General features: G+C 40.5%; 1 protein-coding gene across 3 annotated transcripts in view; it reads left to right on the top strand.

The window, feature by feature from the left end:
• Nucleotides 1-4,985: 4,985 nt before the first annotated feature.
• The window catches only part of LOC120725670 (SRC kinase signaling inhibitor 1-like), a 64,483-nt gene continuing 45,842 nt past the window's right edge, over nucleotides 4,986-23,626 (top strand). For 2 of the 3 annotated variants that reach the window (XM_040018651.1, XM_040018653.1), the window contains exons 1-4: nucleotides 4,986-5,219; nucleotides 10,774-10,972; nucleotides 16,180-16,378; nucleotides 20,237-20,330. In XM_040018651.1, the coding sequence (XP_039874585.1) occupies nucleotides 10,861-10,972; nucleotides 16,180-16,378; nucleotides 20,237-20,330 (405 nt within the window). In that variant the 5' untranslated portion in view covers nucleotides 4,986-5,219; nucleotides 10,774-10,860. The remainder of the gene's footprint in view (nucleotides 5,220-10,773; nucleotides 10,973-16,179; nucleotides 16,379-20,236; nucleotides 20,331-23,626) is intronic. The other variant, XM_040018654.1, reaches the window with a different exon arrangement.

The following is a 23,626-nucleotide window of genomic DNA, read 5'->3' on the forward strand; positions in this document are numbered from 1 at the left end:
CAGTTTACGGGAGTTTGACTTGAGAGGAATAGCCATACCTTCTTTCCAGGGGTGTACTGGGTTGCTGGTGTCCAGAGCTGATCCGAGTAGTGGTGCTGGAGCTTTATGCAAGGCTTCCAGAGTTGTGACCGAAACGTTGCGCCAGTGCCGGAGGTGGTGCTGGAGTGAAGGATTAGTGATGTCAGCCTCCTCCTTGGGAAGCAAGCTGAGTGACGCTTCAAATAGAGACCGGCGGTTGATGAGGTGTGTGCATTGTGCGCCTACTCTACCGACGGGAGATTTGAGGTACAGGTGGACAGGTTGTGAGTGATGACACAGCGGAGAGTGGATTCCAACTCCTGATTCAGCCGTTCTGTCTGGCTGTTGGTCTGTGGGTGGTAACTGGAGCTGAGGTTGACTTGGGCCCCTAGAACAGAAAGATTTCTAAACCTATGAGGTGAACTGGGGGCCTCTGTCCGAGGTGATCTCCGAGGTGATTCCATGAGGTTTGAAGATGTGATATACCACAAGCTTCACTGTTTCTGTGGCTGTGGGGCGTTTGTCCAGGCCAATGAAGTGTGCTGCCTTAGAGAATCTGTCAAGTACAGAAGGGATTACTGATTTTCCTGTGGAGACAGGTAAGTCAGTGACAAAAACGAGAGAAATATGGGAACAGGGGTGTGATAAACCACGGCATGTTTATGCTTTTAAGCATCTCTTTATTAACACGGTAGCTTGTTCACGCGACTAGGCTGCAGCATTCCAACTGCCAGCCACACACCAACAACAACAACAACATGACAGGACCCTACACCACTCTTAAGCTGGTGAGGCATGATTGCCGCGGCACCACCGCCTACGTCCTGCCACAATGGCCAAGAAGGTATGGATAGAGGCTGAAGCAGGCCCAATGGCTTCTGAGTTTTGGTCTTGCTGCCAGCAAAGACCAGCACTAGTCCTGCACATCCTTCTCTGTCATTCCCCACCAGAAGTGAGGCTTCAGCAGAGGGATGGTCCAACCTACCTCATGATGACATGAAAACCTGTAGGCCCAGCTTAGTACCAAAGCTAATGCTGCTGAGGGGACATGTCGCCAGCCCAGGGGCCCAGTTCCTGGATCTGGCAGAGCCTGCCGAATCATTTCCTCAATCCCCCAAGAGATGAGGCCCACGCGGCAGAAGGCAGGTAGCACAGTTGACAGCTCTGAGGGATCTGCGTCAGGGGCGTACTAGTGGGACAAGGCATCTGCCTTGGTGTTCTTGGACTCTGGATGGAAGGACATAGCAAACTTGAAACAGTCAAAGAATAAGGACCACAAGGCCTGGTGGGCATCCAGGCGTTTAACTGTCTTGAGGTAAGTGAGGTTCTTATTGTCAGTGAATGGAAGTTCAGCCCGCTCTAGCAGATGATGCCACTCTTCTAAGGCCAGTTTTATAGTTAACAGTTCTGTCTCCTACATTATAATTTTGCTCCGCGGGGGAGAGACAGCATGAAAACAATGCACAGGGTTGTAGCTCGGGGTCCAGAGTGATGCAAAAGCATCGCTCCGACTCCAACATCAGACACATCAACAACAAATGATTTAGTGTTGACAGGATGAATCTGAACAGGAGGTGAGGGGAACAGATGTTTGAGCTTTTTGAAAGCTGATTCAGCTTCAGGTCTCCAGTGGAAAAGTTTTTTGGTGGAGGTGAAAGTGGTGAGTGGTGCAGCTACCTGGCTGTAGTTTCGTATGAAACAGCGATAAAAATGAGCAAAGCCAAGGAAGCGTTGAAGCTGTTTTCAGGATGTGGGAAATGGTCATTCCTTGACCGCTTGGATCTTCTGTGGAGACACGAGAGCGTTGAGTGGACGCTGGCGCATTTTGGCTGCTGCTGCTGCTCTCTCTCTATACTTATTGCTTAATATAGTTAGAGAAGTTTGTTTTATTCTCTGAACCTATACCTGTATTTAAATTGTCTGCTAGGTAAGGCGTTTGCATTAGTCATTTACCAACCTTAAATGCCTCAGCTTCCACAGATGACTAAACCTCTTGCATTCCTCCATTCTGAAGTTATTTCTAGCGAGGTGTCTATGAACCTGCACAGCTACTATATTTTTCAAGTCGAAGAACTTCCTTTTCCCGTTCTGCCTCCTAATATTCATCTGAACTTCACCAACTCAAAGCCGTTGGCCGCCACCTGGAATGTGTCTTCAGCAAAAATGGACGTACTATTCTTAAGACTTAAGGATATCTATCTCAGTCATATACAACATTATGAAGAAGCCATTTATCATGCTAAATCATCTTACAACACTTCTATTATTAAGTGCACTGATGAAAATACTCGTACTTTGTTTTCTATATTACATAATATTGTTAAATCTCCAGATACCTTTGCCATACATACCCACTCTGCTGCAGTCTGTAACAAATGTATGGACTTTTTTAAATACCAAAATTGTTAATCTTCACCGACAGTTGCCCTCTTCTTGTGGTCAATTGTTCTATTTGCATGTTTTCTCCTACTCAACTGTTATCTCTCTATCCAGTTTTGAACTTCCTATAATAATTCAAATATCTTCTATTATTAGTAAGTAAAAGTTATCATAGCGTAAACTCAATCCACTGCCCATTTGAATAATTTTAGAGCAATTTTAAATTTGCCTTTCCTCAAATTTGCCAAAATTCACAAAAATATAGTAGCTGCACAGGTTCATAGACACCTCACTAGAAATAAATTGTATGAACAGTTTCTATCTGGTGATCATTCATTTCATAGTACAGAAATAGCTCTCGTAAAAACCACAAATGATTGTTTTGCTTGCAGCTGACTCTGGACTCATCACTATCCTCTTTCTCCTTGACCTTACAGCAGCTTTTGATACTATCTGTCACTGCATCCTTCCTCATAGATTAACATCTTTTGGCATCAGTAACATACCACTCACTTGGTTAACCTCTTATCTCTCTGGTTTGCTTAACTACTTACTCACAGATCACCATCTGCTCCAGTTCACCTCCATATCAATTTCAAGATCCTGCTTCTTACTTTCAAAACACTTCATAACCTCGCTCCTCCATATTTATCTGATCTTCTCCATGCGTGCTCACCCCCTCATACACGCCACTCGTTTTCAGCTTCCCTTCTGTCTGTTCCACCTGCTCGCCTGAAGTACTCCCAGACCTCAACAGTGAGGAGGCCAAACAGAGAGAGGAGGAGGAGCTTCTTCCCTCAGGCTATTCGGTCCCTGAATCAGGTGTAGGACTGGACTCTCTCTCTCTCATTACTATACATCAGCAACAGTTTATTCCACCTCAAACTGTTACACTGCACACTGTTTATTTGCACACTCTCAACTTGCACACTTTTATATTTTCTTAAATTTATTTTTTTTTGCACGTTCTATTTTTTTTAAATATTTTTTTTTACCTTCAATTTTACTGTAATTTTTTACTGTTAATTTTGGAATTTTAAATTTGTATATTATGCAAATTTCTAGTTAGTTTAGTTTCATTTCTAGTTTAGTTTTGTTTACTTTTATGTCTATGTTTAGTTTTTTTAAGGTCAGGCTTTGCACAGCAACAAGCATTTCATTTTATATTGTATTATGTATGATTGTGTATATGACAAATAAAATTTGAACTTGAATTAAGGTCTCTGCTGAATCTCCTCTAGTCTTGACCTCTTGTCATATTGGTAAACAAATTTCATAGAGGCATCATAGGTCATCAGTGAAGCTAATCACAATTTAAGACTAAAAAACTTGACTGAAGTCAACAATTTATGCGCTCATATGGCGCCTTTAGCTCCATCATATATTAGTTCAGTGAGACTGTTTGCCTATTTCTGGAAAGATTTTGAGAGGATGGAACATAAGGAAGCAGCAGGGTATAATGGATAACTATAATTTAAATATTACATTCTATTAGGACTATTAGTTGAATGAACAAAATGTGAGAAATAATAGTGTTTCAAACATTTAAAAAATTACAAGGTGCAGCTGGTTCTCTGTGTTCAATTTAGGGCACTGAACCTGAAAAAAGGTCCAAAATACTTAGCTTTCAGACTGGAATAGCCAGGGATTTGATTAATAGATGCCCTGTTCAACTTCCTGAGCTACAGCCATTCCCACAACAGAGATTTGAGGAAAGACATAAAAAGACCACAGAGACACCACCACGCAAGAATCTACAGAAGAGCGTTAGATTGAGAATGGTAGCGATCAACTCTGATACACTGAAAATTCAAAGTTGAGAACTGAAAAAAGTCATCCTGTCATATAAGTTTTTTTCTCCTGTAAATCTTCGTTCTCTCTGCACTTCCTTCTACCATCACTCCTTTTTCCTCTCATCCTTCCAACTTAGATCCAAGTATCTCCCCTTCGAGAGCCTCTTCTGCCTCTGCTGTGGGGGACAACAGCATAGACTGTCTGCTACAGAAGAAAGAACGCACCTCCAGAAGCCTGTTGTCTAACCCTGACTTCTCCTACAGTCCATATCGATGCTCTCCCAATACCTTACCTCGAAGCTACCCCACCAATAACAGCAGCAGCAGACACAGCCAGATGGACAGCTTCATAATGCAGCACACACATGTGGAGAGGAAGAAAGAGGTCCTGGACCATGTGAGGCAAAAATATCCTCAACATAAAACCATTATCATAGGACATCAGGACTGCACAAACGAGCAGGTAAGATTTGTTCATCATTAGCAGTGTTTGAAAAATGAAATGTGGAGCGAATTTATGACTTTTTTTTTAATTCATTTTAAGGCCAGCAACAACCTGTTTTCATTTCAATGATCTTCTAAGCTTTATCAACATGTTTTTCACATTGTGATTTCAATGAGTTGCTGACAGACATTTATCAGTTACTGTTTTGCATTTTCTTTTCTAAAACGATGTATGTGTGTTGTTATAGTGGTAATGCTGGAGGGGCATGAGGTGTCTTGTAGCTTGTCATAAATTTCACGAGTAGTACTACTGATCTCCCAGTTAGACCGGTACAGCCAGCATTATTTGCTAAGGTGGAGTTGTGTTGTAACAGCAACGGGTGGAAAGGGGTGGAGTTTGTCAGTGCACCTGATCCAAGCAGAGAAACATGCGGCATGTAGAAACTGCGACGTCTCAAAAGTCCGAGAAAAGAACCTTAAACCTGCCGTGAAACCGCAGGACTTGATTTTGACCCTTAGAGCTAAGTTACCTGGGAAGTGCTAAAACTCTAAAGCCGCACTGCTGACACCAAGCATCTCCTCCAGGTAAGTTCCTCTAATTTATCTGTAAAGACCAACAGTTCCTCTGAGCCGCTCTTTTTCTACTACTTAAAAGACAACTTAGTGTAAAAGTAGCCAAAGCGATTAGCAGGATATGAACTTTACATTAGCCTTCAACTTGCGATACACAAGCTCCTGAGTGTTTGGAGCCGGCTCAACAAGCTGCTCCATCAGCGCGTCATTATGCGGGCTATTCAGCGTCTGCGCCAGATGTCTGTCACTGTTTGTTACGTCAGCATGTGACGAGAGCCAACACAAACAGAAAGGTACCATCATTTAAGGGATTCAACGGGTGGAATCACCGTTCTGACCCAGCACTGCTGTTGTAGGCGAAGAGTCCACCAGGTGAAAGAACAAAAAGAACTGAAGACGCTGTATCTTAATATCTATTTTCCACACGTAGGCATTAAGAAAAATGACACATTTGCGCAGGAATGGTGAGCATTCCTCACAAGTTTGATCTGTAATGACAACAGGGATGTCTGTTTGCGCTCAGATGAGTCATAATAGCCATAACAGCCTGCTGAAGCAGTGAGCCGGGATTATGATTATTGCAGTGTGCTGTTAGCTGTATGGGGAGATTTTTATTTTCTGTTCCAGCAAGTGGGGGGCACAGGGGCAGTAAGACATTACTGTCCTCTCAACCTACTTTATTTTCAGACTTTTAGAAGCTGCGGTGTGTTTTAAATGTGTCTCTCTTCAAATTTACACCTATGGGCATTAGAGACTCTGCACAAACTAATATTCATCTAATACCATTCAAACTTCAAACTTGAACTAATATTCAAACAAATAATTGTGTAATTATTCGCTATCGAAATATCACAACTTTGGAATATTAACAGTCTCATAGCAATTATATCCGCCATTTTTTACTTTAAATTTTAAAACACAAAGCCACAAGCTCTTATTGGTCATATTGAATTATTATCTTTGTGTGTTTTTGTGTGATTTATGTCTTTGGCTGTGTGCCCTGCTGATGATGCAGCTGGAATGCAGGTTGTTTCCTGTAATGTGAGAGAGACAGACTGATGGTTAAACCTTGATTATGTCCTTCCTTCTAGACTACTCTTTTGTTTGCATTGAATTTTATTATAAGTTTTATTCTATTGAATTTTAATAATTATAAACACTTTTCTGTGGAAAGGTTCAGTCCCAAATTATTTTAAACATGCTAAAATAGCATTAAATTACATCACAAAAGGGAATCTTGCCTTACAAGACTTTTTAATGATGTTTTATGTATTTCTTATTCTGTCTCCTCTGATGTCCTGGTGTGCTTTTCTCTCTCGTGGACCCTAAAATTTTAATCTCCTATCTTGAGCAGTCATCCTGTCACGATTTGGTTACAGGGACTCAAACGCAGAGCGGTTAGGTGTCTCCAAGGTGTAGTTTATTTACAGTGCCAGTGCAATATATGTACAGTGAAGGGATCCAAAACTCCGGGGAATCACAGGGTAGCTCTCTCACACTCGCTCACGTCTTCTTTGCTCACACTCACACACGTTCACACGGCAGGGAGGTCGCAGGTCCGGGGGGGGGGGGGGGGGGGGGGGGGGGGGAAGAAGATCTGAGGCAGAAGAGAAGGAAAGCCACCAACTAATCACAAATCACGAATTATGAAGCACAAGTCCACAGGAGCTGTGAGAACACTAACGTCAGTAGTACAATCATCCAGCGACGAGAGGATCTGTGTTCCAGCCTCAAATAGTGCTCCCGGTGATGACAGGTGACTTTGTCAGGTGTGTGTGTGGGCCAAGGGCGGGAGCCCACAGTGAGCTCCGCCCAGGCAGAGAGGGAGAGAACAGAAACAGCAAATGTAGCCTTGTGGGGCCGACCGGGCAGGCACGGAGACCATGACACATCCGATTATTAAAATAGAATAGTCATTCATAACACAGTCATACAAAAATAACATTGCCCCCCCCTCCTCATATTTTTAAGAGATGCATTCAGGGTTTGAGTCTGACCTGCAGCCTCTTCTCACTCTCTGAGAATTTCACGTAGATGAAAGAAGTTCGACGATTGTGGGTTAACATAAGATAACAACTGTATGTAGCCAACAATGTAGTTTTATGTTGTCTGCCTTTGTCAATTTTGATATTTTTTTCTCTTTTGTGTTATGACTTTGTTTGTGCTGCTTTGGAGGGGAACCGGGACCTGTGTCCAGGTGAAACTGAGAAGGTACCAGAGGCTAGCTTCTAGGCTGTAGGGAGACTCCCAGTACCTGCGGCATGATAGTGTTGGCTTCCAATGTTTTCAACTGAAAATACATTGGGTACTGCCACATAATCGCTATTGTCTCCTAAGATAAGTCAGTAGAGTAAACTATGGCTTCCCAGATTGCTTTGACACAGTGCACCAAAAACCCTGCCCAGAAACAGCTAGTGGCACACAAAGGAGAGGCATTGAGCTGACCCAGCCTCTAAACTCCCAGATTCCAATGTCATCTGGCAATTACTGGATAAACTAACACACAATCCATAGAGGCCCCCAGCTTGCAGCCCACAGGAGACAATGGTTCTGGTGTGTGACAAAGTGGATGAGCAGTCGTAAAACTTTCAACTTGTCCCAGAAGTATTGACTTTTTGCACATTAAGCACATTATTCTCTCCATATATTTATTTCTATTGTCAGAATAACATTGCTGCACTGACTATCCCAGGTTTCTTTGTGTAAACACTATGTTGCCAGCAAAATCAAACATTCAGCAAATTAAAGCAAATATTCAGTCACATGTTACTTTAAGTTTCATTATGTTGTTAATTCATTAAGTTATGAATTAACTTAATTGTGCATACATACATTGTTTCTTTGTTTTCGGTCTTCATGTAGGTCCGGTGTGGGGAAGGCCCGCCCAGACAACATCACACCATTATTGTGAATGTAGCAGCTAATGGACTGTAGCTAGATAAAAGATGAATAAGTACTGCAAGCTGAGCAGATCTCAGGTGGAATATTGAGCCATGACAGAGCAGATTACATGGAGAAATGCATGGGTTGCTGTCCATACAGAGCAACAGGGGAACCATAGCTGAACTGAGCAAAGAGTCCAGAGTGTGGAGAAGTAATCGAGTAAATTAAAAAGTGAACTCTGGAGTAGGGCTGTTCGATATAACGATATATATCGGATGACGATATAAAAACGTCTGTCGTTTCATTTTACGCTGTCGTTTGTTTCGTGGTGTCGCAAAATAAACTCTTTACGGCAATATTTTTTCATGGTTTTGATGGTCACTATATTCATTTCTTAAACTTCTCTCTTTCTCTTATATTTAATATAACCACACTACGGACGGACAAGCGCCTGTTTTTATGCGTTGTCGTTAGCAACAACGACGGTAAAGAATAAAGTTACGTTGAAACCAAGCACACCATTGTTTTTCTTGTGAACCAATAAGTGTGATGTGTCACATGGCCCTCTTCCTATTGAAAAAACAAAAGTTGTATCCAAGATGGCCGACTTCTAAATGGCCACCATGGTCACCGCCCATCTTGAGGAGTTTGCCCCCTCACATATACTAATGTGCCACAAACAGGACTTTAATATCACCAACCATTCCCATGTTATTACGGTGTATCCATATAAAGGCCCACCCTGTATATCGTTATATGGAACAGCCCTACAAAACATGTTTATTGAACATCTTAACATTCATGTTTACAAAAAACTTTCTGCAAACATTTATCAACATCAATGTGGCCCTGTTACTGAGACAAACTAACTTGTTGACAATGTCCAAGAGGAGAGCTGACCGCTTCTTATTTACAATGTTGCCTGCAACTGAGAACAGTCTCTCACACAGAACAGTGGTTGCAGGAGTGGCCAGATATTTGCAAGCCAGCAGTGCCAGCTTGTCACCAGCTCCTGAATGAGCTACATAATCAAGTGCATGATTCTGTCAGGCAGAAACTCCTCATCTGATTCATCTGTAAAGGACTCATTTTCTTGGGTGGCTTATCTTCACAAGTCTGAGGTGGGGATTGATCATGCAGCAGTCTTCCAAGTGTGGGCCACACCTCTCTCTGTCACTCTTGGGGAGGCACTTCAATCGAGCATCCAAAGCTGTGGCAATCTTGAGACATTCATTGTTGATAAAGTTTTCTTGGTGGGAGGTTAGGTGTTCTTGGAATGCTGTTTTAAACCTAGTTACATATGCAGAGTCATCATTAGAGGTTTCCATCACATGATGCAAGTGGGAGAGGGCAGGCAGTACCACTGAGCAGGAAATATAGGATTCCCCACCCAGAATCTCAGTTACATACCTGTAGTGAAAACACACAGACAGAGGAAGAGATGGAAGAAGAACAAAATGGTTATTAAAACAAGAAATGGATTTTCTTTAATCAATTAATTTTAAAAAAATGTATTTCTTTCTTGTGGCATCAGCATCACAAGTTTGTGGCTCTGCTGGATCAATGGCTCCTTCTGCTCCCCCAGGGTTGTTTGTCATGTTTCCAGCTCTGGGGTGTTGGTTGGAATATGTTTGAATTGACTGAATTGACAAATCCACTGTCACCAAGACTCACAGTGATGCAACAAGGCATAAGCTCAAATGGCAAAGGTTTAGCTGCAGCTGTTGAGTTTCGTGGACAATCAATCCCTACAGTTGTGATTTTTCCTTCAATTTCCCACTCACATGCCATTGTTAAGAAATGTTCAGCACATGCCTCTGCGAAGTGACGCTCCTCTGTCTTCATTATTCTCAATGCAAGCGACTTTAATTCCTATGCGCAGTAATTAGTTGTGCAGTAATGTCAAGATAGTTACTGTTACTGTCCAGTAGTCACCTGACAGGGTGACATGTTTGGCTGCAGCTAAATTCTCTTGTTTTTTTCCTTTTCAGTGTCATAGAGCCCATTAATTTTTGACATTATTGTGCTTGTTGTTAGAGCCTTGTACAATGCATCTCGAAAGGCAACTTGCAAAACCTTTGTAAGGGCTGTGTCCTCGACGATATTAATAGTTCTGCAGTTTGTTGCAATCTACTTGCCAGTTGTGTCTGTCAATTTGTCTGAGGTAGACTTACTGAGGCCCCAATGCTCAGTGAGAGTGGTTTGCCGCAAGCTGGGCGACACGTTAGCCAAAGTGCTAGCAGCATCCCCGAGTAGCATATGCTTTGTGTGATATTTTTACCCTGGAAGTGCTTCGGAAAAAGAAAATTCCTTCCTGCACAATGTGCATAGTACTTTATGTCGGTCAACTGTTCCGTCTTGTTGTTTTAATTAAAATTTTCTATCAAAAGAGCCAATGTGCTGTTTATCATCTTCCATATTGAGTTGACTGGTTGTGCTGGCCGTTACTACCAGATCAACTGCCCATTTGCGCATGTGCCAAGATAAAAAATGTAATCAGATTAGTCATGATGATGGACTAAGCTGCGTTAACGTGTTAATTTTGACAGCCCTAATATATATGGATATATATGTCCCTTAACACAAGATTTGATTAGTAGTAGAAGCACTTTTAATAATTTTTTTTTACCATTTTCTCCTCTCTCCCATAATCATAATCTTTTTGCTTTTTCTTTCAATCCAGGTAAGGAGTCCCTGGTTTGTTGACAGTCCCCAAGGTGCTGGTGTCCCACACTTGGTGAAAGAGCAGAGCAGGCTGGTTTCAAGTAGCATGTCTGGTGGAGAGATGATACCCCTATCTGCTGCCTTTACAAGGGGCTCTAAGGCCAGAGCAAGTCTACCTGTAGGCCGCTCAAGTGGTCAGACAAGAGGTTGGCCGTTAGGTATGTAGACACATCTAAATAAATCTGTTCAATAACACTGTATGAAACAGTTTACTTCTTAACTGATTTGGACAACACATATGAATATCCTGCAGAAGCTGTATGGAAAATATGGTCATGAAAATGCTGTCAGGATCCAATTTATGATAAAATACCATATTCCCAGATCACTTCCATCTCTCTTTAAAACATTTACTTTTAGAAGACATAATGATACAATAAACACACAAACACACACACACACACACACACACACACACACACACACACACACACACACACACACACACATTAAAAAAAACAGCATAGAAAATAAATGGATGGGTTTTTTGCGCTAGTAAAGTTGTGGAGTTGTATTTTGTATTTTGTCTCACATCAATTATATCATCAGTTATATCGTTATCGCATAAATATTTTTGGCCATATCGCCCTGCTCTACTGTGGAGTACCTCAGGGTTTTCTACTGGGGCCCATTCTTTTCGCTTTATATTTGCTTCCCCGTGGGGTCCATTTATAAAAAGCATAATGTCCTTTCATTGCTTTGCAGATGACCTCCAGATATACAGTTAGGACCAAAAATATTTGAACAGAGACAATTTTTTTCTGATTTTATACAATACAGTACAACTTTATTTATATAGCACATTTAAAAAACCAGCGGTACACCAAAGTGCTTTACAATAGAAACAGGAAAATAAAGACATGGTTAAATAAAAGACTATTAACAAAGTACCACATATGTCAGCAGGTTGAGTGCACTAATTATACAGGAATAAAGTTACCAAGAGCAGATATTGCTAAAAGATAAAGTATATAGATAAAAAAATTGAGCCAAATATAAAATAGGGACACTAACTAGATGGAAAAGCTAGGTTAAATAAGTAATTTTTTAAACTGGATTTAAAAGATAAAATGGAGTCTGACACACGGATAGCAATGGGAAGGTCGTTCCACAGGTTAGGTGCAACCAGGGCAAAAGCATGGTCACCCCTAGATTTAAGTCTACATCTAGGCTGAGCCAGGAGTAATTGGGCTGAAGACCTGAGGGCTCGCCCAGGGACATGTCGACTATGGAGATCGACCAGATAGCTAGGGGCTAAATTATTTGTAATTTTAAAGGTGAGCAACAATATTTTAAATTCAATATGATATTTTATGGGTAACCAATACAAATCAGCAAGAACAGGGGTGATAGAGGCATGCTTTCTAGTACCAGTCAGGAGGCGAGCTGCGGCATTCTGGACAAGCTGAAGTCTGTGAAGGAGAGCAGAGTGAAGACCAAAGTAGAGAGAATTACAGTAATCCAATCTAGATGTCACAAAAGCATGAATGAGCTTTACAAGATCTTTATGAGGGACATAGTGCTTAGCCTTAGCAATAAGGCGCAGTTGGTAAAAGCTAGATTTGATTACTGAGGACACTTGTTTGTTAAATTTAAAAGAGCTATCCAGCAGGACACCTAGGTCACTAACTGAGTCAGAGAGAGAAGTGGCAAAGGAACTGAGGGTATCAGCCAATATGTCCCAGGGGGTATGGTTGCCAAACACTACAATTGCCGTTTTCTTTTCATTCAGGATAAGGGAATTGCCCAAAAGCAATTCTCTGACTTCTCTCATGCACTTGAGAAAGCAGTGCAACGATGGAGCAAATGTTATATTTTTCAAAGATTAAGTCTAGAGGGGCATGTATAATGAGAATAACATTGGGCCAAGCACAGAGCCTTGAGGAACACAACAGCATGAGGATGCAGTGGTGTGCATGGCTCTGTACATTACCACAATAAACTTTAAATGAAACAACTCAGACGGAGTTGATGTGCAGACTTTAGCTTTTATTCTGTGGGTTGAAAAAGATGTCATAAAAATGTGAGGAACTAAAGTATTTTTTAACACAGTCTCTTCATTTCAAGGGCTCAAATGTAATTGGACAATTAAATAACTGAAAATAAAATGTTCATTTCTAATACTTGGTTGAAAATCCTTTGCTGGCAATGACAGCCTTAAGTCTTGAACTCATGGACATCACTAGATGTCCTCCTGACTCTCCCAGGCCTCTACTGCAGCAGCTTTCAGTTGATAATTTGATAATGTCATAATGAAGGGATTGCCAACACCTGCCCATGAAATAGCCTTTAAGTAAATTTTCCAATTGGTCCCTCACTGTAACGCAGTTCACCTTTTGCGGCCTTGCAAAATTAGTTTTCTAAAATTTTGCATTCCTTTTTTTTTTTTTTTTTTTTTTTTTTTTTACAGCGCATTGTGTTCTGCGTCCTGATTGGCTATAGACCATTGTCAATCAATGGTTGCTCTATTCCCATGTTTTGGACCTGAAAACAGGGTTTGATGTTTGGTTTCATTCTATAATACTGGACTTATTTTTCTACGAAGGTTTGAACTTTGAGGCTGTTTAAACTAGAGAGAAAATGTTCATGCTTGCCTGAGAAGTGTGTAGTGAGGGGTTTTAAACCCTTAAAACATCTATAATAATTGTAAAAAATAAAGCTGACTAGTTCGCGGATTTCACGTATCACAGGTTACTTTTAGAATGTAACTCCCGCGATAAATGAGGGGCCACTGTACTTTGGTCCCTTTAAAAAGAGGGTGGAACATGTTAAGGAGCTGAAACTCCTAAACTCTTCATCCAATCTGAGTGTAGACTTAAATGAAAGCTGAGAGTGTAAACATTATATCCATGCCCATTATATAACTATAATTGGAATATGTTTCAGTAAACAGAAAAAAAACTAAACTTGTGTCAGTGTCCAAATACATTTGGACACTAATTGTATTTACCTATACAAACCAACAGCCATATTTCTAACCAGGCACTAGTGAACTGTCCCAGAGATGTACAGTCGTGGGGAAATAAACTTTTGGGCAACCCAATCTGTTACATGGGTATTACAGCGCTATTGGTCCTTTAGTGTCTTACTGTCATCTGGTTGCAAGGCACCTTGGTGTGACTTTCAACAGTGCTTTAAAATTTGATAAACAGATCAGCTCAGTTGTTAAGACAAGTTTCTTTTAACTAAGGCTCCTCAGTAAGGTGAAGGCCTGCCTCGCTTTTATTACCTCTCATCTTAATTACTGTAACTCTTTATATGTTGGCTCTGATCAGTTCTTACTTCAGTGTTCAAAATGCAGATGTTTGCCTTTTGACAGGAAAGAAAAGGTGTGATCACATTACACCTATACTGGCATCCTAACACTGGCTTCAAGTCCGTTTCAGTATCCAGTTTAAAATGTTATTACTTGTTTTTAAGAGTCTCAATGGTTTGGCGCCACGTGACTTAACAGAACTTTTGAAACTCTATGTAGGGTAATTTCCAATAAACAAAGTTAAAAAAAGGAGTCTTGTGTTCCTGGTTTCCAAAAGAAATGCTTCCAGTTGTATTATGATTTGAAGACTGTTTATGTATTACAAACTGAAGATGTAACAATGAACTCCTTCCTAAATAAGCATGAAAGTTCCAAAAAATAAGCAGTTATCCAGAACTACCTGTGCACACGGTCAGAAAACCGTGAGACTCCTAACCTCGCTGTCCATGCTCCGCCCCTTCCCCCTCACACAGGGTTTCATGCTGCTATTGCACTAGGGAGAAATGAATAAATCAGGAAGTGGAGAGGATTAGTAAGTGGGAAGTGAGGGCAGCTATGAAGAGGATGAAAAATGGAAAGGCAGATGTTTCAGATGATATACCTGTGGAAGTCAGGATATGTATTAATTCTTCAACCAGACTGTTTAACACAGTGTTGTAGAGTGGGGGAAAGAGTGTACTGCTTTTCAAGAACAAGTTTGATACTACAGTTCTGCACAAGGGTGAAGAACTTTACATCCGATTTTCTTCCTAATACAAATAAAGGCATTTGTGTCCCCCACTGGAATCAAACCAGCAACCTTTTGCTTGCTAATCAAGCGTGTCAAGCATTACACAGTTGGAGGCATTAGAGTTGTAGCTGCAGAAATCCCTTTAAAACAAGTTTCATTTTATCAAGTTACCAACTGAATTAACATTAATCCTGGCAGCTAATTTGACTGCTGAGGTTTCTCCTAGTAGCAGTTCTGTTAGATGGACAGTGTTGCAGTGGTTAGCTCAGTCATCTCACAGCTAAAAGGCCTGAACCTTCCTCAGGTTTTGTGGAGTTTGCATGTTCTCTATGTTCCTGATACTTTCAAGTTTCTTATCTCACTGTTTGAAAACTGTATGTTAAATATCAGGTTAATTGCTGATTACAGTCAGACGTAACTAAGTATGTGTCACGGCTGGGGCAGCAGTCGTATGGTGTTACGAGAAAAGGACCCAAAATGCACGAACTGGCTGGGGTGCGAGTGAGTGTTTATTTACAGTGACGGCGAAGTACAAAAACAGGAAATAAGGAACAGGGAGCTACTAAAGCCTAGACTGGGAAAAACTAATAAACAACCCTGAAAACATAAGGACACAGGATGATACACGGAGATGACACGGAGGAAGCAGGGCAGAGAGACGCGGAGAAAGACTGAATAACACAGACGAACCGACAAGGATCACAGGCAGGCACACACTATAAAAACACACAAGGTAATTAGGGAATGACACACCAGAGGGGAACACAGCTGAACCTAATAGACACAACGAGACACAGACCTTCAAAGTAAAACAGGAAATTCACAAACTGTTCTACAACACTAACTCAGGGACACGAACAGAGCACAGGAGGGAGCACACTAAAACACTAAACACAAGAACCAAACCCTAAGAACTCATAAAAAATAAGAATTAATACAAAACATAAGATGATACCAAGATGAAACACAAAACGCTGGGTCATGTGGACCATGACAGTATGCATATGACACAAATTGAGTGCATAGGATAGCTCGTGAATCACTGGGATTTAAATAATCTCTCAACATGAATCTATTCCTACTTCACACTTCACCTGCAAGCTCTTGTGTTGGAGCTTGAAGGTTTAGTTTATAAGCTGTCTGCTTCATAAGCCATTGAGAAGCAAGCACCTGTACTCTATTTAATTTAAAGATTTTGTTGTGGATTAGCATTCTTATGTTGTATATGGCTAAACATATTAAAATAAACATCAAAAATATTTATTTTAGCTGCCACTCATCAGTTTGCGTATTAAGATTTGAAGATGTTTCAGCACCATCATTGTACGGTTCTGACACAGACTGATGGCCCCTCTTCCTGCCTGTTTGTGTTGTGTCAGGTGTGCTGTTCCTGCAGTATGGGGAGGAAACAAAGCAAGTCTGGGTGCCCACAGAAATCAGCAGTCAGGATGCTCTTCGGGCTTTGTTTGTTACCGCTTTCCCTCAACAGCTCACTATGAAGATGCTGCAGTCTCCAAACATGGCCATCTACATCAAAGATACCACCCGCAATGTTTACTATGACCTGGAGGATATTAGGTGAGGGTGGTACTGAGAATGATATGCACAATGACATAGTTGTGCTCATAAGTTTACATACCCTGTCAGAATTTGTGACTTTTTTGGGCCATTTTTTTGTTTTAGAGAATATGAATGCTAATGGAAAAACTTTTTACTCGCTCGTGGTTAGGGGTTGGGTGAAACCATCTATATCAAAATGTATTTATAATCACAACACAAACAATCAGGGGTGTTAAACTAATTTTACATCATGTACACATGCAGCCCACTTTGATCTTAAGCAGGCAGCACCAGTGACACTACCTGTCAGTGTAAAAAACATTACATATTTAACTGTTTTTTTTTTTATATGATAAAATGAGAAATGTGTCTGTTAGACTCTTTGGAGTTAGGTTGTTTAAAAAACAAATCAATTCTATAGTAGAAAGTGAAAAACAGAATTTTTTCCTATTTTTACAAAGTTAGAGTGGTTTTGTTAGAGACATAGGTAAGCGTTTTGCAATTTGGAATAGTTTGTGAGAGCTGAAATTTCTTTTGTACTGAATTACACGTTTTTCTCCTCTTTGCAATCTTCTCTGAAGAGTGGCAACATGGGAGCTTCAAAACAACTCTCAAATGACCTGAAAACAAAGATTGTTCAACATCATGGTTCAGGGGAAGGATACAAAAAGCTATCTCAGAGATTTCAGCTGTCAGTTTCCACTGTGAGGAACATAGTGAGGATGTTGAAGACCACAGGCACAGTTCAAGTTAAGACCCGAAGTGGCAGGTCAAGAAAAATCTTAGATAAGCAGAGGTGAGGGATGGTGAGAATGGTCATAGTCAAGCCACCAACCAGCTCCAAAGACCTACAACATCATCTTGCTGCAGATAGTGTCACTGTGCATCGTTCAACTATTCAGTGCACTTTGCACAAGGAAATGCTGTATGGGAAAGTGATGCAGAAGATCAGTGGCAGAATCAAGAATTAGAAAAAGTTGCATTTCCTGCAAAAATGCAGTGTGAATGCCGTGTAGTGGAATCTGCTGAAAAAAGCTGAAGAAGCAGAATTATCTGCTGAACAGATGTGTAGAAGCTGAACTGCTTGCTGAAGATGGCTGTATTTGAAAGGGTACACTGCAGAGTGTCAAGAAAGCAGTGTGCATGCAAGCAGGGAAGATGTGCGGCAACCGCCACAGGTAGGATTCGAACCTTCATCACTGGGTCTCTCGGCAGCTGCTCATCCCACTGAGCCAAACCAGTTCCAGTCCCAAACAAAGATATGATGAGAGAAAAAATGTGCACTGTGCAGAAGAATCTGAATTGTGCTGAAAAGAAGTGAAGAAGCAGAAGTTTGTGCTGAAAAGAGGTGAAGAAACTGAAAATTGTGCTAAAAAGAGGCAAAGGAGCTGAAAACAGCTGAAGAATCTAGAATTTGTGCTGAAAAGAGGTGAAAAATCTGAAAACTGCTGAAAAGGGGTGAAGAAGGTAGAATTTGTGTTGAAAAGAGTTAAAAAACTTGAACTGTTTAATGAAAAAAATGTTGCCATAAGCGGGATTCTAACCCTGGCCTCCCGCTCTGAAAATGGCTGCTTATCTCACTGAGCTAAAACATGGCTCAGCCCAGCAAGCTAAACTGGTGATCACACTGAAAATGTGGTCTCTTTCATCAAATGGGCCAAAAAGTGGCATAAAAAGCTTAATATCTCAAAAAGTAGAAAAGTTGTGAGCACCAAAGGACATAGCTGGCATTAGCAGAAATAGCAGAACAGTTTAAATATTTGAATGGTGGCAATCGGCTGAAAACTGAGGGAGTAGTTAAGCGGCAAAGAAACGGAGCAACTAGAATAAGGTAGAAGAATAAAGTTTAAAGAGGAACAGGAACACAATGCCTCACGGCATTCACACAATCAGTGAAGTTGAAGTTGCGCCAGGCCCGGATTTTTCAACAAGACAACGAACCTCAACACTGCTCAAACTCTACTAAGGCATTCATGCAGAGGAACAAGTACAACATTCTGAAATGGCCATCTCAGTCCCAAGACCTGAATATTATTGAAAATTTATGGTGTGACTTAAAGCGGCTGTCCATGCTTGGAAACCATCAAACCTGACTGAACTGGAGATGTTTTGTAAAGAAGAATGGTCCAAAATACCTTCAACTCTCATTGGAAGCCACAGGAAGCATTTAGAGGCTGTTATTTCTGTAAAAGGAGGATCTGGGTACATGGTCGGCCCCCTGATCCAACTCATCCTTGCTGCTGGTCCATGGGCTGGGACACAGATGGTCATGGCCAGTCCCCACTTACCGTCCGCAGAGGGATGGAGTAGGCTAGGCCAGACGGCTCCCCGGGCTAGGTTGGGCGATGGGAGTATGTGGCTGGGTGTGGCTTGCAGGGAGGCTGAGACACACTGGAGCTCCATCAGCCAATTACGTCTCCCCTATTAAAGAATGTACTAGGACATGCGTTGTTGTTTTGTGTGTGGCTAGCAGCTGAAAAGCTGCGGCCGAGTGTTAGAGAAAAGAGCAGCCAAATAATGAAGTGTCGAAACTGCAACTATGTGGTCCATCATTCATGTCACACAGTCCATTTTTCTTTAAGTGCTTCCTATTATGTATCTTGAAATCCACTTTTTTTCCCCGGAGAGTCCCGTATGTCAACTGAAGTTATTTGTGGGGTTTTTTCTTGCATCCCGAACAAGTTTTGTGGCAGTTTTGGCTGAAATGTTTGTTTCCATTACAACAGAATTTTTCCACTTCTTTGTTTGAACACTGCTGATTGATGCTGTCAATTGCCTCAGTGCAGCACTGGGGGTTTGTCAGGAGCCCAGAAACTCACTGACGTTTTATACACACAAACTAATTACAAGGAAACAGATCACGGACTGGTCACCTTTATTATTAAAACTTTCATGGTATATAAACATTGATCATGGTCATTTTGGTAGTTTCTGTTGTCATTATGATTTAAAAAGGGTATGTTTGATAATAAATGGTTTCTCCCAACCACTAATCATGATTGAAATAAAAGTTTTGTATTATCAATCATATTCTCTGGAAAATGGCCCAAAAATGACAAATTCTGCCACGGTATGTAAACTTACCAGCACAACTGTTTATAAACAAATCACAATCCCCTCTGTCCTTTTTACTCATTAACAAATTCAGATTATCTGTCAGTGTGTTTTGTTATATGAAAAGATTTTGGTGTCAATTGTAAATTGAGGAAACATCTTTTTCACTTTTGCCATCTTTAATTCATACATAGTTTTCCTTAATCTTGTTTTTAGCACTAAACCTTACATACCCAGTCTGGCAGCTACACTTTTTGCTTCTTGTCAAATTCAAAAGGATTAAGAACCCTGAGGTTAAAAGGCTTCATCATTCAAAAAAAGCATACACTTCATGTTGTGCTCTAAATGGTTTGTATCCTCCATCCCCTGCTGTACCTAGAGATAATGTCACTCTCAATATCATCTCCTTTCAGTTACAGAGCCTCCCACCTTCTACAAAACGACTTCTCAGCGTTTTAGGTTTAGGCAGCAAAAGGAAATCAATTTGCCTCATATATCAACAGTAACTGAATCGAAATAGACAGCAAAATGTTAACAATTGCATGCTGAACATCACAACGATAAACTAAATAAAACTGTTCTCACAAACAAAATTTAGACCACCCCTTTATTTTAAAGTACACGCTGCACAGCCATGAGACCTCTTTGGACCAAACAACATGTCTGATCCATTTAATGACTTATCAGTGATTTCAGCATACCACAACTTAAGCTAAATATTTAATAATGCGTTTCACATGTGTCAAAACTGATTCAGTATACCTTTTGTAGAACTTGTTGCACACATTGATTTGTCACATCATGCAAATCTGTTGCTTCTAGAAACATCACCCCCAACTCCTTCTTGAAGGCGTATCATAAAGACCCTGAACATGTGTTCAAACATCATGCCAAGTCTGCCACTGTAGGAGGAAAGGTGAGTCAGTCCGCTTTTTTTGTTTTGGTTTGTTTTTTCAATTTAATGCATTGTGGTTTATTTTCTCCACAAAAAATGGTACATGCAAAAAGTCGTTAATATTTACAGTATATACAAGATCTTTAGTCAAAGGGATAGTTAAACACACTACAAACAACATTTTCCCATTACATTTCAGCAGTACTAGAATTTTGAGCAAAGCTATTAACATCTATCGCTTTGATTTCAGGACACAGCACTGAAAGTGAATATAAAATGCAAAAATATTAACAGTAGTTATATGAGAGCCTGGACACTGAACCCGTGTCTGGTGTGGATCAGGCCAACTAAACATAAAGATCAGAAACTTCTAGTTAGGTTGTTAATCTGTCCATCAGAATAAAGGATTAGCAAAATGTATCCAAGTACGGGGCCCATTTACAGAGCTCTGTTTAAAACCTGTGAACTTTGTTACACCCCAGCCCAGGGGAAACCGGTGCACAACACACCGGGCGATCGTGGCTCAAGAGTTGGGAGTTCGCCTTGTAATCGGAAGGTTGCCGGTTCGAGCCCCGGCTTGGACAGTCTCGGTCGTTGTGTCCTTGGGCGAGACACTTCACCCGTTGCCTACTGGTGGTGGTCAGAGGGCCCGGTGGCGCCAGTGTCCGTCAGCCTCGCCTCTGTCAGTGCGCCCCAGGGCGGCTGTGGCTACAATGTAGCTGCCATCACCAGTGTGTGTAAATTTAAATCTACTTATGCTAAATATTGGCTGTTCTCTAAACCAAATCTGGCTGAGAATACATGAAATGTGCAAACTGCAGCTACACTACCAAACCAAAAACTGCCACAGAGTTACATAACCAGTCAGTTTATTAAATTCCAAAAGGTAGCGGGCGTCAGGGTGAAACAACAAAACAACAAACAAAACTCTCTATAAATGAAGTGAAACTGGCTCACCTACACGGAGAAAACCCAAAAGAAAATGCAGGTCTCTTATCTGCCTCCCTAACCAAAAACAGGAGAAAATAGCTTCTCAGCCCTACAGCTACCGAGTAAAAATATTTACAACAAAACTATTTAATTTTCCAACTGACTGGATAATTGAATCTTGTACACTGATAAAACTCACAGATGAACTTGGTCATGAGTTCTGCTACTAGTGCTTTTCTACTCTTCTGGAGCACTTTATACCACATGGCTAATGTTGTAAACCTCAACATCTGGCAATAAACCCCATTCTGATTCTGATTCTGATTCTGATTCTGATATGGGTCCACACCTCTGAGTGTTAAATACAACACTGTTGAGTGTTAAATTAACACTTTTGACAGTGTTATATGTTTAAAAGTAACCTAGTCAGTTTTGAAGATTAACAATGGCTAACACTGAGCAGTGCTGATTTTCTAACACTGGAATATTTCTAACATTTTGAGTTATTTTCCAGTGTTAGAAAATCAGCACTGCTCAGTGTTAGTCTAATTTAACACCGGAGATTTTGCTGTGTATAAACATTTACACATGTTCATACTCCCACAGATGCATCAGTGAACAACTTGGGGTTAGTATCTTGGCCAAGCCAAGGATTGAATCCCCAAGTGGACGAGTACTCATATGATGCTTTTCTACTCTAACTGAGCATTTCCTACTACAAGCCGTATTCATCCAGGCACACACACATTCATACAAACACTTTTTTCCATTCCAAGATTTGTTTGTCTTACATTCACAAATGCTCAGGCTTGGTAACATGCCACTAACCTCCTGACTGGTAAACATCAACCTCTACCACACTGAGATGCCTGTTGACTCTGAAGGGTTCTTCTCTTTGTTTCCCTTTCCTGGGCCACTACTTTTGAGAGCTAATTTCATCATATAGTTTGAGCCTGGATATTGAACCACATTTGCTTAATAGAATGGGGATTCTGCTACCCTGCCCTCTACATATATGTTACTAATCAGCTCATAATTTGAGAAAATTCAGTAACTTAACATTGATAGAAGAGAACTATTGCAACAGTATTTGTTTCTGTCTGTACTTGCATTACTCATGAGAGAGAAATGTGTTTGAGGTCCCTATATTGTAGGGTGAGCTAACGTTAGGTTTGGGTTTGTGTTGGAGAAAGTGTAGAGGGAAATAATGGAAGTCAAGTAAGTAGTACTGGATGTCTGAATGGTGAAGTGAAAGACAGTCAGGGCAGAGTCATAGCTGGAAGAATATTTTGTTGTTGCTGGGAATTTGTGTCAACTCAGTTTGTACTCGAACAATCATCTGTTTGACAGGTTGCTCTCCTTGTGTAACTGGTCTGGACAAAAGGAAAGCAACCTGTTGGATTTTTAAACTTCTGGCAGTTCATCTCTTTCGGCATGCCAGCTCTTTGTAGGTTTACTCAGTCACATAGACTAATATGCATCTCTTATTTGCACAACAATAGGAATATTAACTGTAGTCATGCAGAGCTAAGTCAAAATATGCACACATTATTTATTGTTTCACTTGGTAGTGTGGAGAATTGAGACAATAATGGAGAATGGAGCAAACAAACCAGTCTTTACCATGAGAAGATTCATATTTGAGTATTTGTAAAGAAATTTAATATGTAGGATTAAAGAAAAATGGAGGTGGAGGAATCTGTACTCATTTGTCCCATTGCACAATTATTTGGCTTATAATTTGGTTTCAGAAATGACTTGTTCACTGACATATTCTCCATTCAGTAATTGACAATAGCAATGAAATTGACAGGATGACTAACACCATAATGTTTTTATATCTAGGAACTTATGTTCTGCACTTATGTTTCTGAGTGCCATTTATATTATATTTACACTTCTGACCTCGCTTGAGGACAAAGAGGCACAATTATACTTTCAACATTTTCAGTAAATGTCTGTATGTGACATTTTGGGGTGGTGGTTTGGTATTTGGTACATTTTTGTATCGTTTGTATTATTATTTTTTTTAATTAGCTGAGATTACTTATTCTTTCTTATACATTATTTCTTTTTCGTAAGACCCAGAGTCAGAAATGTTTTTGTTTGTCTGAGTGAGTGATATATATTTTATGTAAGGGTGTATTCAGAATTCACAAAAACATAAAAATTCCATTTATCAAATGGAAGTACTTTTAAAATTCAGCTATATACTTCTTGGGGTTTGGTGAAATGATGAAATTTCCGCTTGATTTTCATTGGAAGGTTGACTGAGTTTCATTAATACATTACATGTGCTTTATGATCAAAGCCTGAAAGATGAAACTGACTTGTTGGGATCAGCTAAACACTTTTGAATTAAATGCATATTCAGACCTGTTAAACAA

Source organism: Simochromis diagramma, unplaced genomic scaffold (genome assembly GCF_900408965.1).
Source record: "Simochromis diagramma unplaced genomic scaffold, fSimDia1.1 OVJJ01000631.1, whole genome shotgun sequence".
In the NCBI taxonomy this organism is placed as follows: domain Eukaryota; kingdom Metazoa; phylum Chordata; class Actinopteri; order Cichliformes; family Cichlidae; genus Simochromis; species Simochromis diagramma.